Raw genomic sequence first — 15,029 nt, 5'->3', positions numbered from 1 at the left:
TTAACTGTTTAAGCACTTCTTAGCTTTATGTGAATACCTTGCAAGTAAGAATTTTGTAGAAGTTAGCTCCCACTCGGATTTGTTGGGTGCCACTGAAATAGTGAATTTGCTGTTGAGATGTTGCATAGTACTGTTGATTCTGCTTGCATCCCAACAAAATCTTTTTCTGGAGAAAGGTCTCATTCTGTTAAGGATACTTGGACGATTGAGTTTACGAGAAAGGTCTCATTCTGTTAAGGATGCTCAGACAATTGAGTTTTTACCAAATTCGCTTGTCACAAAGGAGAAAAGTGCATTTAACTTTGAGAAGTCAGTTTCTCATCAGTGTGCTTGCGGTGACAGTGACTGCAAAACATCCTATGCTAAAGACTTTACTGCCTCCTTTCGCATTTTAGAACCATCTAATCTTTACCTCTTTTTTCCAATCAGCAATGCAGGAGGTAATTTGATAGTCCACATTTTTATGTTCTTGACTTATCTATGACTTGCAATAGAGGAGTATCGGAAATTTCACGCTCATTGTTTTGTGCTAATTGAAACCTTTGAAATTTTGCATTCATTGTTTCAATGCTCATTTGGAGAAATGTTAAACTCGAATTCAAAGAGACATCTCGTTGGTAACTATTTTAATAGATCAGCAATCTAGATAATTTGAAAAAATGGTAATGGCATATTCCAGCTGATTAAAATAAACTATCAAAATCAACAAGCATCAATCAGAAAATTGAAACTAACGTAGGACAGACAGCTCAGCAACTCTCAAAACGTACACGGGGATCATTATATAGTAATATAGAGACAAATCCAAAGGAACGGTTTATGATAATAGGAGTAGAGGGAAACGATCTGCCAAGGACTCATGTGAAAGTTCAAACATTTGTACCTACACTCCCATTCCCCTAAAGACTTCGAAAGAAGTCAAATTAGGAAAATATTAATGCTATAATTACAAGAAGTGGAGCACAATTACCGAAGATTCATGTAAAGAGGCCAAGCAAAAATAATCGACATGGCTTGATTGATAGAGAAAGTGATGAAAATTCAGCACTTGCAAAAGAAGATTAGAGGGGAAGCATAGAAACATCTAATATAAAAACACCGAGGTCAATCAAGGATAATGTGTCTCCTATTTCTTTTTCTCAAAGGCTCCAAAAGAACAAACAAGATAAGAAATTTAAAACCTTTATGGATGTTCTCAAAAAGCTCCACTTCAATATCACTTTCTTTAATCTGATATTACAAATTTTAAGATACACAATGTTTTTGAAAGATATGATAACCAAGAAAAGGAAGCTTTCGGAAATAAGTGAGATTGAAAAATAGATTACCTCTCAAATTGAAAGATCCAAGGAGTTGAACTTTGCCAATTTCGATTGAAAATTTCTGTTCTATTAATGCTTTGTGTGATACAGGTGTTACCATACTATGTTTATAAGAAATTGAGATTGGGTAACGTTAAATCAACGTAAGTAATGTTACAACTTGTTGATAGAACAATTTCACGATCACGAAGTAGAATTGAAAATGTGCTCATGAAAGCAGAAAATTTAATGTCTTCGGTGGATTTTATTGTGTTGGACATAGAAGAATATTGGGACATTTCAATTTTACAGGGCCGGCCATTTTTAGCAATGGGTTGAACCCTAATCGACATTAACAAAGGTAAATTGATGTTGAGGGTAAAGAATAGACAAGAAATATTCAACATTTACAACACATTTGAGTAACCATCCAACCTCAAAGACTGTTGTGGAATAATAGGGACTCTAAAAATGAAAACAAAAATTGTAGAATTACGAGAGCAAAGAAAGAGTGCATGGATGAAATTGCACAAAGTGTGAGGCATAGCTTGGTTTGAGTCACCATGATCAATTGTCGATCAAAGTCAAGCTAAAGACTATAAATTAGGAACTAACTAGAGGCAACCAATTTTATAATTGAATGGATTTCTAATTGCACCCAAATTTCATATTGGTAATGATTTAGGACTCCTTTTTAGAGTTATTATAGAATTTTACATATAAGATTATTCTTCCTTTCATTGGACACACAACTCAAGAGCAAGAAAAATATATAATAATCAACATCAAAGGACAAAAACCTAAGGTTTGAAGACTTTTGAGATTGAAGAAGATTACTGGTGCAAGATCCAATTCTTTCCATCTCCATGATTTCAAAACCGGGTTATGAACTCTACACTTTTTAGTTATTTTTATTTCATTAGTATGAGTACCAAAATTCATAGTTAGAACAAACAAAGTAATCATGTGAGACCCTTTAATTTAATTTTCAAGATTCTAGTAGTTTAATTTTTATATGTCTTGGTTTTATTTATAAATTTTGATGTTTTGAATTACTTGGTCAATAATTGAATGATCCTGTGAGTCTATAATGAGTCGAGAAGTGAGTTATAAGTTTAGACCACATAGTAAAATTCAGGAACTTGGACAAGTATAGATATTCATTTTTTAGTTAATGCAGTAGTTACATGGATTCTTAGAGATTTAAGGCGTTTAACTAAGGTATATTTGGATTTACATAGAGATATGAAATTGACGTAGTTAAATAAAATCAATTTGAACTCCAAAGAGTAAATTTGAATACTTTAAAAGAATTCGACTGAACACTAAATAGTTATGAATTTTGATTAAAGAATTAAAGACAATCCATAGATGAAATTGTAAGTCCTAACATCCATATTCATACTTTTAAAATTCAAATTCGATAGATTTTGCACATTAGATTATTTTATTTTAATTAGAAATCACAAACAATATTATTTATCTTTCATCAATTAGGAGTTACAAATAATAAATTAGAAATTAAATTATAATTCTCATGGGAACGATAATTCATAATTATAGGTCTTGCTTCTTAACAAGTTGAAGAATATCGAGACATGAGCTGGCTCTCGTAGAGGCTAGTCCTGATGAAGTGAAGTCTAATGAGCTGAGGCTCATAGTGGAGTCCATGCAGGACGGAAGCATCAGAGTTCTTGATATTGTTAGGGATTTTCATTCTGAATGGGACCTGAGATTTTTAGAAGATCGCGAAGAGGGTGCCAAAGATACTTCTGTTGATGAAGATGATTTGTCAGCTATCAAGGCTTTTAACAATCCACCCACTCTTACTGAACATGACTCTATTCCTCCCAACAAAGTTTATGACATGCATAAACCAGCCAATGCTTCTACCGAAGTTCATTCTCCCTTCAAAACAAGTGCACGTTTCAAGATATCACATAGCTTGGCCAAGATGATCCCGCCTTTGGGAATCTCTAGCCTTTTGCAAGAGTTTTGAGATATTACATATATAAAATTGTTTTGAATACATCTAATTCCAATTTGAAATCCAAGTAAAGAATATGACGTGGTCAGACTCGTGGTAAAGTTTGGCCTTAAAAAGAGATGGCTTCACTTTGGTTGAAAGCCAAATTAGAAGATACGGGTAACGTTGTGTTCAAGAGGAAGCATGACCCTAATATAACATGAGTTCTATTACCTTAGACACCATAGGGCAGTGTTCTAAAGTCCTGGCTGTGCTCCATGGGTTACATTGTTTGAGATTATGTTACCTACTTGTCGGGTTCCTAGATGGGATTCTTTGAGGCACATAAAATGTCATATTTTGGTCTCAATAAAGAGTAATTCCTCAATGTGGAAATTGGATCAGGGTCTATGTGATGACTATGATCAAATATGTATGCCTAATTAAAGTTAGGTCAATCTCGGTTTTTAATACGGATACTATCCTTGAATAGAAGTAGATAGTCTTTTGCAAGACATTAGCATTCCTAGCTTTCGTATAAGTTCACTAGTGGTTGAATTAAATTCTTTATCTGGTAGATGAACATTTTAAAAAATATGATTAAAGTTGAAAAGAGTGGACGAATATCGTGTTTCTCAGCTTGGTCTTACCCAGATTGTGGTAGTAGGTTTGTTGTTTTCATGACATTTTCTATTTAAGTTTGGTGCACCCCAAGATTTGTGGGGATGGTATTGTCTTCTTCAAATTAGAATATTGAGGTGTTCAAAGAATATTTTGAAATAATAAACTGCATTATAACAAATACCTTGTTAAAGCGCACGATGTTGAAAATTGGATATCCAATGCAAAAATTCAAATCATATTAGTAAAAACTATTTTACTATTGAGAGTTTAGTTGTTTCATGAAAATCCTCAATATAACTCGAGATACAAAAGAAATCAAAACTTTCAATAAGGTTAAAAGGAAGCATGACACGTCAAGCTTTGGAAGGATTTTCTAATTGGTGACGCTTGTGCATGTTATATCGTTTGAAGATCTATTAGGATATATTACGCTTTTAAGGATGACTATATCTTGTAAATAATGTAAGTGGGGTATTATATGGTACTCTTTATAGAACATCATCTATATGAGTGCGAACTTGGCTAGTTCTATGAAAATTTTATTTAGGAGAATTCTCTATCGCACTTGTAGAGCCATGACGGTTCGGGCCGAAATAATGAACACAATAGAAAACCAGATTTTGATATGAGAAATAATGTGTTCAATCTATTGTCCAGGCTTACAATAACGACCAATAATTCAAAATATTGCATTGCCAAGTGAATCATTCTTACTAGGGAAGGTTCAAAGCGAAAGTTATCCATCCTGATGCATTATATTTCAGTTGTACTCTTCTTTGTCTTTTTTGTCCTGAGTCAACTTCTTCCAATAATGTGAGGGATTGTTGGAAATTTTTGAATATTTGTAGATATGAATTGGACAAGTCTCAAATTGGTGCGATGACTAGTTGTGACTCTTGAATTGCAAATGGTACATATCAAAGAGTTATGTTGTTTGAAAATGGGTGTGACATTTCGATAAGGTGCAGTCTACACCATTAAATATGAAATGGAGTGATCTACACCATTAAATATGAAATGGAGTGATCTTATAATTGGAATTAATTTGGCCATAATACGTGACCCTTCGAAGAAACACATACAAATCTATAAATATATACCTCCTAATTCCATTTTCTTCTCTCCAGTCAATTCCATATAATTGATTTCTAATTATTTCTTTCTCCAAATCTATCAAAATAATTTCTATATTAGTTTTAAGTTTTGTGTTCGATATATAATATTGTTTACAACCAAGCATTGGTTTGCCCAACAAAATTAATATTGTAATATATTAACTTTGGAAGAAGAGTTGTATCTTGGAAGATACACATATATATGATTCTATTAGCACCAGTGCAGGGACCAAATTCCGTCTTAAGGAGATTTGCATTTGCATACCTCACTTCATTTCATCTCCTTTGTATTTTTGCATTTTTAATGTTTGAGTATGTCATGATTTGCTCATTATCATGTACATACCATGATTTTGATAAGTCGTTACTCTATTCGTATTTGCATGCACGTATGGTTTTGTTAATATAATATAATTCATGCACTAATTTCTCCAACAACCCATAATGTTATGCATGTTTGTTCGGGAAAAAAGGAAAAGAATATCACACAGTATAGTCTATTCTAATTTTGCTCAATTTGAAATTTCAAGCAATTTTATAGCTTGTTTGGTAAAATGGACCTTGTAATCTTGAATACTATTAAGAAAGAAAAAGGTGGAAATATTGTCTAGGGTACTATCCATTCTTTTACATTAAACACAAAAACTGTACCAATTTGATGTTTTTATTTATATTTCGTAATTATTTGCCCCAGTTTAGTGCATGAGAACCTGACTCCACTTTTCGAAAACTTGATCGAACCAAGTAGTTGAATGAGAAAATCGAGAACAAAACATGAGGAAAGAGAAGTCATTTAAACCAAGTTCGCAGAAAAACAACTTCACAATAAGGGCATCTCCAAAGGAGACACCAAAACACCAAAATGCACCAGATTTTGGTGCAAAAGCTCTCCAATGTGATACCAAATTTTGCATCATTTTACACCAAATAGTGCAAAGTCAATTTTACCTTTTCTTTTTTTTTTTTTTCAAACAATTTGATGGGGTATGTGTGTCATTTTTGTTATATATTTTTTAATACAAAAAATTATTATTTTTATAATAATAATAATAATAATAATAATAATAATAATAATAATAATAATAATAATATGCATATAAAATAAATTTTAATAATGTAAAAGATAATAAGTAATCAAATAATTAAAATAAGATACGAAAAAAATTAAAATTTATTTTATAGTGTTTCTATTAATTTACTATATTTTTTTATATTTATAATGAATTTAATAATTTCGTTAAGTTAATGTAATTATTTATTTAATAATTTATGCATTTGTAAAATAAATAAAGAAATAATTTTTCAAATAAATAAATTATTAAAAACAAAAAAAGAGAAGAAAATGATTAAACACAATATATTTGGTATAAGTTTTTGTGTAATGGCTAGAGATGATTTTTGGTGTTGTGCAAGATTTGGTAAAAAATGATATAAAACTTACCTCAAATTTTGGTGCGGGTTGGAGAGAGCCTAAGAATGCTGTCCACCTTAAAATTCTCCCTTTCCTTTTTTATTTTTTAATAATTCTTTATCACCAATTTAATCTCGATTCGACAATTTCACACAAAATTCTTCTTCTTTTCCAAGGGATGTATGTATCGATTTTCATTACATTGGTTCACACTAGCCTATCATCGGTAGACTCCAAAATCCAATCTCCAATGTTTACAATATTATCAGCAGGAAAATTCATCACAATCCTGAAATATTTAAGCATTGAGTTCCCCTAGGAAATAAATGAAGATGAAATCCTTTTGTATTTGCAGTATATCAATTTGATTGACTAACAGTTCTGTTTAAATTTTAAAACACAATGAAACATTTTATTTAAAAATAAAACCTACGAGGAGAATTTTACAGAACATAGTATTCATGGTGTAACTACTACAAATTCTTTCATGTTTTTAGTTTCAACTATCTTGGCATATTTGATAGGCTGTACTCGACAATATTAAAAAGAAGTAAAGAGCAAGTAGCAAAAATTTTATTTATCATAATGTCTAGTAGTGTCCTGCCGTGTACCTAGAATGCTATCTATGTACTTGCATTTGCAAAAATTTAACTATGAATATTCAAGTGGCAAATGCAGGTTTTTAAACAAATATCACCACCAATCTGGTATTTTGAGCCTCCTATTTCTGTGTACAGAAAGCTTGATTGCAGGAAGTTTGTGCCGTAACTGTCTCCAAATCATATTGACTGCATCGTCCTTCTTCGGAGGGTATTGGAACTCGAAGTGATGAGAAATGCTTTTAAGCTGTCTCCACATTTTCATCCATTCATGTTCGGTAATCCCCCTGAGCCGAGTGAGCATATAGGATGGTGTCAATGCCTCGTTAACTGAAAAGAAGATTGAGAACTCCTTGTAGTCGAGTTCATTTTCAAAGGGTAGCTCGATTCTGTCACTCACAATAACAGGAATGCAGTGGCTCACTATAGCATCAAACAGACGACAAGATGATGGAGTATCCCCAGCAGGATGCAGACAGAACTTAGACGAACGCATTCCTTCAGTGGACTAATTTGAGCAAGAAATGCAAGATGTATGAGACAAATCCGCAAATCTGATTTAACAATTATAGGAGATTCTTGAAAATAAACACAATGTTTGTTCACAACGTCACAATATCAGTACTGAGTTAAAAAGCCAAGTGAATGCAGATGTTAAATGCAAGCATATAGAGAATAAAGGTGAAGAAAAGCAAAAGCAGAGGTTAGTGACAGAGACTGCAAATAAAAAGTGAAAATCACTAGTGCATTGAGAAGAATATATGGATTAGACAGTGCAATGGCGTAGTAGATATCATTATTGAAATAAAATAATGCAGCCTAAAATCCATTTTATATTTGCAGAACAGAGATAATCACTAGAAACTTACAGTTTTAAAACCTTCTTCTGATGCATCGCCCTCCTCGTATATGACATCCGGTGTTCCAACTAACATCTTGTGCAGTTTCATACGAACCTTTCCCTCCTGCAAACATCAACATGTCAGAAAAATACTTTATTACATGAAGTAAAAGTACTGATATGATCCTTTCTGTTAGATTGGCGTACCTCTTTCCTTTTAGTCCTCCCACGGAAGAAGAGAAGTGTCTTACGAGTATCGTACGGGTCCTCTTCATCATCATTGAAATATGATTCCACCATGTGTGCATAAGGGGCGACGACATCTTTTGCAAGTTTAGCTATGTTCATTGTGCGACCGAAATCAGCAATGATGAATATGGAAGAATTCACCTTATCACGATAATGTCTGAAAGCATTTGGATGATGCAAGGGGATTATATGGTCTCGTCCGCCAGATTTTATCCACTGATTGGACGATCTTAAGATTTTGACCATATCACGCTGCAATAAGAAGCATTGATGATCAACTCTTTAGAATGAGAAAAAGACTTTTGGTGGAATCCATAAATACATTAGTATTTGTTCATTCCATCCATCCATCATTCAGAGCAATAAATTGGTTCCATCGTAAGCAAACAATTAAAACTTTGTAATGATTTAAACCTAAATCACTAACTCCTAGAGCAACAATAAACATAATGAAATCAGAAATACCCACAGCAAATATATAGGTTTATTGTGGTTCAGCCTCAATGTGAGAGCCAAATCTATTTGCGGGTGAAGTTTTTGTGCTATAATGTAATCAAGGAGATTACAAAGGTGAATGTTGGGCATATGTTACTCAACAAGAGTGGGCAATAAAATGAACTATATTTTCCCATATCCATACTCCTGACAAAATATGCCAAAAGTGCTAAAAACTTATCCAAGAAATAAACAGAATAAAGTAAAATAAATAACATGGTAGCATTTACCACCTCTTTGATTTAACCATCAGAAGGCAAAATTTGTTAAGTTTTGAGCTGTAAACAAGCGAAAAGATGAATTAAGGAGTTGAAAGGACATCAGTAAAGCATCACCCCCAATTGTAAAATTAGCGTGAAGTAGTCACAAGTCATACAGAAAAAGTACATCCTAGTTACATCTTATTAACTAATAACAAGCCCAATACTTAAGCTTACTAGTGAATATATGGACAATCTGAAAGGGATTCTATCTGAAACAAGAAAATTCAAAAATTAATTTCGGATGGTCAGTGTTCTTTAAATATTCAAATTTGCAGGATTTCAAGAACAAGTACAGTGAAGCAAATTCATGAGCAATGCAAAACCCATCACAAAGAGACTCAATTTCACATTCAGTTATCCAATGACGAAGCATTCTCTATGGTTAATTCAAGAAATGCACAAGAGTAATCTTAATTTGAATTATGTATACAACAAACAAACAGATTATCCAATAATAAGAAGAAATTTAAATTAAACTATGTGTACCTGCAACTTCTGATCAACAGTATTTGGATCACTCATATTGAGGCCATGAATATTAAAACTGAGCGAAGAGAAAAAAGGCACAAAGAACAAGTCAGCATCATCCGGATCCATGACCCGAACAGCCTCCCGGGTCAAATTCTTTCATGTTTTTAGTTTCAACTATCTTGGCATATTTGATAGGCTGTACTCGACAATATTAAAAAGAAGTAAAGAGCAAGTAGCAAAAATTTTATTTATCATAATGTCTAGTAGTGTCCTGCCGTGTACCTAGAATGCTATCTATGTACTTGCATTTGCAAAAATTTAACTATGAATATTCAAGTGGCAAATGCAGGTTTTTAAACAAATATCACCACCAATCTGGTATTTTGAGCCTCCTATTTCTGTGTACAGAAAGCTTGATTGCAGGAAGTTTGTGCCGTAACTGTCTCCAAATCATATTGACTGCATCGTCCTTCTTCGGAGGGTATTGGAACTCGAAGTGATGAGAAATGCTTTTAAGCTGTCTCCACATTTTCATCCATTCATGTTCGGTAATCCCCCTGAGCCGAGTGAGCATATAGGATGGTGTCAATGCCTCGTTAACTGAAAAGAAGATTGAGAACTCCTTGTAGTCGAGTTCATTTTCAAAGGGTAGCTCGATTCTGTCACTCACAATAACAGGAATGCAGTGGCTCACTATAGCATCAAACAGACGACAAGATGATGGAGTATCCCCAGCAGGATGCAGACAGAACTTAGACGAACGCATTCCTTCAGTGGACTAATTTGAGCAAGAAATGCAAGATGTATGAGACAAATCCGCAAATCTGATTTAACAATTATAGGAGATTCTTGAAAATAAACACAATGTTTGTTCACAACGTCACAATATCAGTACTGAGTTAAAAAGCCAAGTGAATGCAGATGTTAAATGCAAGCATATAGAGAATAAAGGTGAAGAAAAGCAAAAGCAGAGGTTAGTGACAGAGACTGCAAATAAAAAGTGAAAATCACTAGTGCATTGAGAAGAATATATGGATTAGACTGTGCAATGGCGTAGTAGATATCATTATTGAAATAAAATAATGCAGCCTAAAATCCATTTTATATTTGCAGAACAGAGATAATCACTAGAAACTTACAGTTTTAAAACCTTCTTCTGATGCATCGCCCTCCTCGTATATGACATCCGGTGTTCCAACTAACATCTTGTGCAGTTTCATACGAACCTTTCCCTCCTGCAAACATCAACATGTCAGAAAAATACTTTATTACATGAAGTAAAAGTACTGATATGATCCTTTCTGTTAGATTGGCGTACCTCTTTCCTTTTAGTCCTCCCACGGAAGAAGAGAAGTGTCTTACGAGTATCGTACGGGTCCTCTTCATCATCATTGAAATATGATTCCACCATGTGTGCATAAGGGGCGACGACATCTTTTGCAAGTTTAGCTATGTTCATTGTGCGACCGAAATCAGCAACAATGAATATGGAAGAATTCACCTTATCACGATAATGTCTGAAAGCATTTGGATGATGCAAGGGGACTATATGGTCTCGTCCGCCAGATTTTATCCACTGATTGGACGATCTTAAGATTTTGACCATATCACGCTGCAATAAGAAGCATTGATGATCAACTCTTTAGAATGAGAAAAAGACTTTTGGTGGAATCCATAAATACATTAGTATTTGTTCATTCCATCCATCCATCATTCAGAGCAATAAATTGGTTCCATCGTAAGCAAACAATTAAAACTTTGTAATGATTTAAACCTAAATCACTAACTCCTAGAGCAACAATAAACATAATGAAATCAGAAATACCCACAGCAAATATATAGGTTTATTGTGGTTCAGCCTCAATGTGAGAGCCAAATCTATTTGCGGGTGAAGTTTTTGTGCTATAATGTAATCAAGGAGATTACAAAGGTGAATGTTGGGCATATGTTACTCAACAAGAGTGGGCAATAAAATGAACTATATTTTCCCATATCCATACTCCTGACAAAATATGCCAAAAGTGCTAAAAACTTATCCAAGAAATAAACAGAATAAAGTAAAATAAATAACATGGTAGCATTTACCACCTCTTTGATTTAACCATCAGAAGGCAAAATTTGTTAAGTTTTGAACTGTAAACAAGCGAAAAGATGAATTAAGGAATTGAAAGGACATCAGTAAAGCATCACCCCCAATTGTAAAATTAGCGTGAAGTAGTCACAAGTCATACAGAAAAAGTACATCCTAGTTACATCTTATTAACTAATAACAAGCCCAATACTTAAGCTTACTAGTGAATATATGGACAATCTGAAAGGGATTCTATCTGAAACAAGAAAATTCAAAAATTAATTTCGGATGGTCAGTGTTCTTTAAATATTCAAATTTGCAGGATTTCAAGAACAAGTACAGTGAAGCAAATTCATGAGCAATGCAAAACCCATCACAAAGAGACTCAATTTCACATTCAGTTATCCAATGACGAAGCATTCTCTATGGTTAATTCAAGAAATGCACAAGAGTAATCTTAATTTGAATTATGTATACAACAAACAAACAGATTATCCAATAATAAGAAGAAATTTAAATTAAACTATGTGTACCTGCAACTTCTGATCAACAGTATTTGGATCACTCATATTGAGGCCATGAATATTAAAACTGAGCGAAGAGAAAAAAGGCACAAAGAACAAGTCAGCATCATCCGGATCCATGACCCGAACAGCCTCCCGGGTCGACCCATTTTCACCATTACCCTCGTACAACAAGGAAGCCATCATCCAATACTCCACACTGTGCTGCCGCCGGAGTCCACCACTCCCCATCCATGCCAAATTACTCTCCGCCGTCACTGGCAGCTTCGGATCGAGCATTCCGACATTGAACTGCCGCGGAAGGTCGTACATGTATATTTTCAGCTGCCTTAATCGGCCGTGGCAGAGCGTGCTGTTGCTGAACCGACGGGGGAAGAATAAAAGGAGCCTCGATTTGTAGTCAATAGTTTGGAAAAAGAATAAACTGAATAAGAAGAACAGGACAAAAAATACTGAACATGTAAGACACCTGTTCTTCACTTCCTTCATTGTTCTTGATCAAGAACAAGATTGTTACGGCTAATTTACTCAGACTTCAATTTGTGATTTCACTGTGTGTGAATTTTGAACTGGATTTCTGGGTACGTGAGAATTAGAAGATTGGATCTGAAGGAAAGGAATTTATTGATATTTTTCTTTGGATTTATATAGCTTTCCAATTTGTCGGTGATTTGGGGAATGGGGAACTGTGCAAGCTTAGAATTGAGAGGGAATGTCATGTAATGATTCAATCAAGGTTGGAAATTTTACTTAAAAAAAAAATTGAAGATATCATCATTGGGATTGGTTTATAATGATTTCTATTTATTTATAATTAAACAGTTTACCGACATTTAAAAATGAGTGTAAATAGATTAAAAGGAAATTACTTGAAATGTCCACTTTCACATGTCCATTTACAAAAAATGTCCATTTTCACAAATTTTTGCAAAAATGTCAATTTTGGAATCTTTTGGACCGAAATACCCCTGTGAATAATTTATGATTCCACACAAGGACAAAAAATTGACATTTTTGCTAAAATTTTATTGACCAATAAATTTTTGACCCATAACCTGCCATAATTATTTCAAAGGTGCACATGTTAAATCACAATTAATGTTATTTTTCTCATAGACACAGAAATATCGAGAATTACATTTCAAGTGTAGAGAAATATCATGTTCGGAATGAAATGTCATTCTAGATATTTCAAATGTCGAGAACAACGTTTGAAATGTCAACAACGTTTGAAATTATGATTTGACATGTGAACTTTTAAACTATAAACGGGAATCAAATATCGAGAATGACACTTGCATGTCGATAACATCATTTTAATGTAGCTTCTCATGGAAGCTACTTCTCAATAACCGCAACAATTTGAAAAAATAACTAAATTGCTTCTTTTTTATATTAAGGTATAATAGACAGTTTAGTGCTAAATTTAAAAAGTAAACATTTTTTAATTGACACCCATGAAATCAGACATTTTTGAAAATATCCCATAGATTAATAATATTTGGAGCTTTTACATACTCCATTCGTCACATTTATATAAATAGACTTTCCTTATTTTATTTTATTTTTTGTCTCAATTATATAGTCTTATTTCATGAATGTTTTGTTTTGTTCATTTATTAATATACCATTGTTTAATTTACCTAATTATAATCAATTTTTTCTACTTAATCTTGAAATTGTATAAATGTAAAGATACATCATACCTACTTGTTGAAAATTAAATCATTCAATTTCTTTACTATTTACAACAATAGTTTACTTGCTCTTTCAATAACATTAATAGAATTTCTTAATCCGCCTATATAAACGTGATGAAATGAGTAATATGTTAATAAAAAGTAATTAGACTGAATATAAGCAAATTATAAACAAGAGGCAAACAAGGGCGAAAACTATTACAAGGTAATGTTAGAGAGGTGTCAGATATGTGAAAGGGGTATATGCTAGTTTGGTCATGTCCAACCTCTGTAGCTACCTATATATTAAAAAAAATGAAATATGTTAATTGGAATGGAATAAGATAGTTCATGTAAAACTTTGTAATAATAAATTACTACTCTATATATGGTTGTCTATAGTAATAAAATCAACTCAAGAATGAAATAGATATTGAGTCAATAATTGTCAAGAGAGGTCGAGAAGGGACATTGTCAAGGTATCAATAGGATATGGTTTAATCAAGCAATAACGAGTTGGACTAAGCAACTTCTTGTGATTGTTTTTTGTGAAATTCGTATGAATGCTAATTTGATTTTGATTACTTCCGAAATTTTCTGTTCAACCTAGGATTTTAAGAGAAGAAAGGTCGAATAACTTGACACTCCTAGGAGAATAGTAATGTTATGTTAAGATTAACCTAGCACAATCTCATCGAAATTAGAAATTATCGATCAATACTTTTATGTCTACATGGGAAAATTTACCACAGAAAATATCAAATTGTGATTGACCAAGGGTGGGCCATACTGAATAATATAAGCTTAAGCAAAGTTAACAAATATTGATATAATAAAGTGAAAATCTACTAAAAGAAGTCCCCCTTTTGCCATACCCATTTAATGTTATTTCTGTATACATTTTCTTGAATTTATTGGCTTATTACGAACTATCCAGTCCATACCATCTGCCGCACCTCGAAAAGCCAAGGTTCGTCCTAAGCCTAATATATAAAAGTCCACACCATCCCATGTTAACACTAAAGTACTATAAAGTACAAAAGATGAGATAAGTTTTACTTAATATTAAAAAAAAAATATATATATATATATATATTTTTATTTATTTTTTTTTTTTTTTGAATCCCAACCTTAAGAACTTCCACCGCCCCGCCCTTACAGCTTTGTGAGGAAGTTAAATCGTGAGATGTGTCCCAACAGGCCAAAAAACAAGAGTTGTCTATACACTGCGCCTACAAGGAATCCAATTCCATGTTTCAGGAATCGAACCTCCACACTGCAATTGCCAGTAAGGAGTAAGATAACCCCACTTCTATTCTTTGCACCATTAAGTTATGTCCCGAGGGGCAAGATAAGGTTTACTTTATTTAATGTAAGTTGGGAGCTGGCTTAATAGCCTTACATGAAGTAAATAAAAGTA

General features: G+C 33.1%; 1 protein-coding gene across 2 annotated transcripts; it reads right to left on the bottom strand.

Annotated features, from left to right (window-relative positions):
• Nucleotides 1-6,968: 6,968 nt before the first annotated feature.
• LOC111391867 (probable arabinosyltransferase ARAD1) lies at nt 6,969-12,657 on the bottom strand. 2 transcript variants are annotated; one of them, XM_023017144.1, is made up of 5 exons: nt 12,063-12,657; nt 9,351-9,473; nt 8,065-8,358; nt 7,886-7,981; nt 6,969-7,524 (listed from the first exon to the last, which is right to left on the bottom strand). In XM_023017144.1, the coding sequence occupies exons 1-5, from the start codon at nt 12,417-12,419 to the stop codon at nt 7,111-7,113; spliced, it is 1,284 nt and encodes a 427-aa protein (XP_022872912.1). In that variant the 5' UTR covers nt 12,420-12,657; the 3' UTR covers nt 6,969-7,110. The 2 variants fall into 2 exon arrangements, with proteins under 2 accessions (XP_022872912.1, XP_022872911.1); XM_023017143.1 differs by lacking the exons at nt 6,969-7,524; nt 7,886-7,981; nt 8,065-8,358; nt 9,351-9,473 and adding exons at nt 9,558-10,113; nt 10,475-10,570; nt 10,654-10,947 and having other exon boundaries at nt 11,940-12,657.
• Nucleotides 12,658-15,029: the final 2,372 nt, after the last annotated feature.

This window comes from Olea europaea, unplaced genomic scaffold (assembly GCF_002742605.1).
Source record: "Olea europaea var. sylvestris unplaced genomic scaffold, O_europaea_v1 scaffold852, whole genome shotgun sequence".
In the NCBI taxonomy this organism is placed as follows: Eukaryota; Viridiplantae; Streptophyta; class Magnoliopsida; order Lamiales; family Oleaceae; genus Olea; species Olea europaea.
This window is presented reverse-complemented; position numbering and strand designations above follow the sequence as displayed.